Consider the following 2,749-nt stretch of genomic DNA (forward strand, 5'->3'; position numbering starts at 1 on the left):
AGGAAAGGCAAGGAGCGCAGCAATGTCCATCTTGGCGCGGCCACACGCGCGGCCGCTGCCGGCTGCCATGTTTGGAAGGGCCGCAGCACCGCCCTGCGGAGGGGCGCTTCCGCTTCCGGCGCGGGCAGCGGCGCTTCCGGCGGGTGACCCTGGCGAGTCCTTCTGTGCGGTGGGAGCGCGATGGGGCAGCGCGGGGAGCCCGAGGTGAGCGCGGGGCGGCACCGGGCCCGCACGGGACCACCGGGACGGGCAGGCGGGCGGTAACGCTGTGCTCTCTTTTCTTTCTGCAGGAGGAAGAGGAAGAGCTCGTGGTAAGACGGGGAGCCGCGGCGGGGACTCGCAGCTGCCAGGAGCGGCTGCCCGGGGCCGTCAGCACCGACTAACAGGCTCGGGGGGCTCGGGCCGGGCCGCGCTGTGCCGGCGACCCAGAGCTCCGTGGGGAGGCCGGGTGGATGCGCGGTGCGGATGCGCGGCTCCCTCTCAAAGCGCTGGGGCTCGGGGGAAGCGGCGTGCGCGGGTGTCCCTGTGCTCACCGCAGCCCCGTGTCCGCAGGATCCCCTGACCACGGTGCGGGAGCACTGCGAGCAGACGGAGAAATGCGTGAAGGCGCGGGAGCGGCTGGAGCTGTGTGACGCGCGTGTGTCCTCCCGCTCCGAGACGGAGGAGCAGTGCACAGAGGAGCTCTTCGACTTCCTGCACGCCAGGGACCACTGTGTAAGTGCAGCGTCCCTGTTGCGGCTGTGAGCAGAGCTGCCTTCAGCCACGCTGCTGACAGTGCTGCCAGGTCGAGTGTGAGCTGTGGTAGTTGTTCAGTCGCTTTTTCTTGTTTAACGTTGGGTTCCTCCTTGTTACAACAGATCTAGCAGGGATTCGGTATGTTATTACACAAGTAACTCAAACCCATTGCTTGTGTGCAGTAAATCACTCGGCTATTTCAGTCTTGTATTTGCCATTTTACAGTTAAACCTTTTTAACCTGAGCTGAAGCTTTCCAAGGCATCTCAGTAACTTTTTTGAATGACTTGTTGCAGAACAAGAGCCAGGGGCTGTGAGGATGTGTGCATTGGTGGCCCAGAAAACCAAGAGGCTGGTGGTGACACCCTGCTGATTTCCATCCCTAAACCATGAGTTACTGAGGGCTCTCTCTCTCTTTGCAGGTTGCTCACAAGCTTTTCAGTAAGCTGAAGTGAAAGGGGGCATAGTTGACCATCTGCTTCCACAGCCAGTGCCAGTGGTTCCTGGATCACAGTTCTGCTTCCTGCAGTCCATCCTCCATGCTGAGCATGAACGAAACGGCTTCCTGGCAGCCTGTCACTGCCTCTGTGCTCCTGGAAGATGTGCAGCCGTGCAAAAAACCACAAACGTGTTGATGTTCTGTAATTTTCCATATTAAACGTTGAGAGTTCCTGTGGAAGTGCCCTGTGTTTATTTCCTAGTTCTTGTGCTTGACTTGTACTGGGTTAAGATGAAATTGCTGGGTGTCAGAACCCAGGTAAGGGCGGGAGAGTTTTCCTCACCTGTGGGAATATCCTTTTCATGCTGCCGTGATGGACAGCTGCTGCAGGCCAGTCCCATGGGGAAGAATTTGTCTGTTGGAGCCACAAAGGTTATTTCCAAGCCCCTCAAGACCAGTGTTGTTCAAACAGTATGTTCTGACTGTTAGACTGAAGGGAATGATCCTTTTCTAGGAGAGATAAGTTCTTCCCCACCCTCAGCGGAAAGCTGTCACCTGTCCCTCACTGTCCCCTCCTGCTGCCAGTGGCTGGAAGAGCCTCCTGGCAGCAGCCAGCTCTGCCCTCTTGCCCAGGAAACCAACCCCGTGGCTGTGGAGGCGAGTGTGGGTGGTTCACCTGCTCAAAGCCCGCTCAGGGTCACCGGGGGGAGCTGAAGGCTTTCTGTGTGAGTTACGAACCCGTTCTTCTCACCTGGGACTGTCCTGTCCGTGCTCTGCCTGCTCCTTTCACGAGAGAGAATGTTTAGGAGGAAAACAAGGGTATCTCACGGGGTAGAAAATTTCTTGGCTATTCTTCAAAGTGGAATGAAGGCCACCACCTTATAAATTTGGCTGTTCTTTATCCATGTAGTGGTTCATGGTCCTTTTGCTGATGGATTTCGGATTTTTATTAGGGTAAGCGTACCATGTAAATTCCATCAGGTTTTGGTGTGTGTGTTTTTTCTCCTGTGGCACAGGGCAGGGTCCAGCTGTGCCTGTGCGTTTCTGCTGCAAAGCACGTTTGTTGCCGGACCCTTTTCAGCAGCTGATGCCCAAACCCAGCTCAGCAATCACAGGACGTTTAGGTTGGAAGGGACCTTAAAGGCCATTCAGTTCATCCCCGCACGGACACGCTCTCCGAGCCCTTTGCAGCCCGGAGCCCCGTGCAGCCCGGAGCCCTTTGCAGCCCGGAGCCCCGTGCAGCCCGGAGCCCCTTGCAGCTCGGAGCCCTGTGCAGCCCGGAGCCCCTTGCAGCTCGGAGCCCTTTGCAGCGCGGAGCCCGGAGCCCTGTGCAGCTCGGAGCCCTGTGCAGCCCAGAGCCCTTTGCAGCGCGGAGCCCGGAGCCCTGTGCAGCTCGGAGCCCTGTGCAGCCCAGAGCCCTTTGCAGCGCGGAGCCCGGAGCCCTGTGCAGCTCGGAGCCCTGTGCAGCCCAGAGCCCTTTGCAGCGCGGAGCCCGGAGCCCTGTGCAGCTCGGAGCCCTGTGCAGCCCAGAGCCCTTTGCAGCGCGGAGCCCGGAGCCCTGTGCAGCTCGGAGCCC

At 59.2% G+C, this 2,749-nt stretch overlaps 1 protein-coding gene across 1 annotated transcript; it reads left to right on the plus strand.

Annotated features, from left to right (window-relative positions):
* The first annotated feature begins 86 nt into the window (after positions 1–86).
* LOC121665816 (cytochrome b-c1 complex subunit 6, mitochondrial) lies at positions 87–1,413 on the plus strand. Its single transcript, XM_042030607.1, has 4 exons — positions 87–204; positions 291–311; positions 553–714; positions 1,157–1,413. Exons 1-4 carry the CDS (start codon positions 181–183, stop codon positions 1,187–1,189), a joined length of 240 nt encoding a protein of 79 aa, XP_041886541.1. The 5' UTR covers positions 87–180; the 3' UTR covers positions 1,190–1,413.
* The last annotated feature ends 1,336 nt before the right edge of the window (positions 1,414–2,749 follow it).

The sequence above is a fragment of the Corvus kubaryi genome, unplaced genomic scaffold, assembly GCF_017639235.1.
Source record: "Corvus kubaryi isolate FWS band 111438036 unplaced genomic scaffold, C.kubaryi_AGA036_p1.0 37334, whole genome shotgun sequence".
NCBI lineage: Eukaryota > Metazoa > Chordata > Aves > Passeriformes > Corvidae > Corvus > Corvus kubaryi.

Excerpts from the sequence above, each read along its gene's own strand:
- LOC121665816 (XM_042030607.1), top strand. The coding sequence starts at position 181 with ATGGGGCAGCGCGGGGAGCCCGAG. Across the intron at positions 312-552 it reads AGGAAGAGGAAGAGCTCGTG|GATCCCCTGACCACGGTGCG; the intron begins GTAAGACGGGGA and ends CCGTGTCCGCAG. Across the intron at positions 715-1,156 it reads TGCACGCCAGGGACCACTGT|GTTGCTCACAAGCTTTTCAG; the intron begins GTAAGTGCAGCG and ends CTCTCTTTGCAG.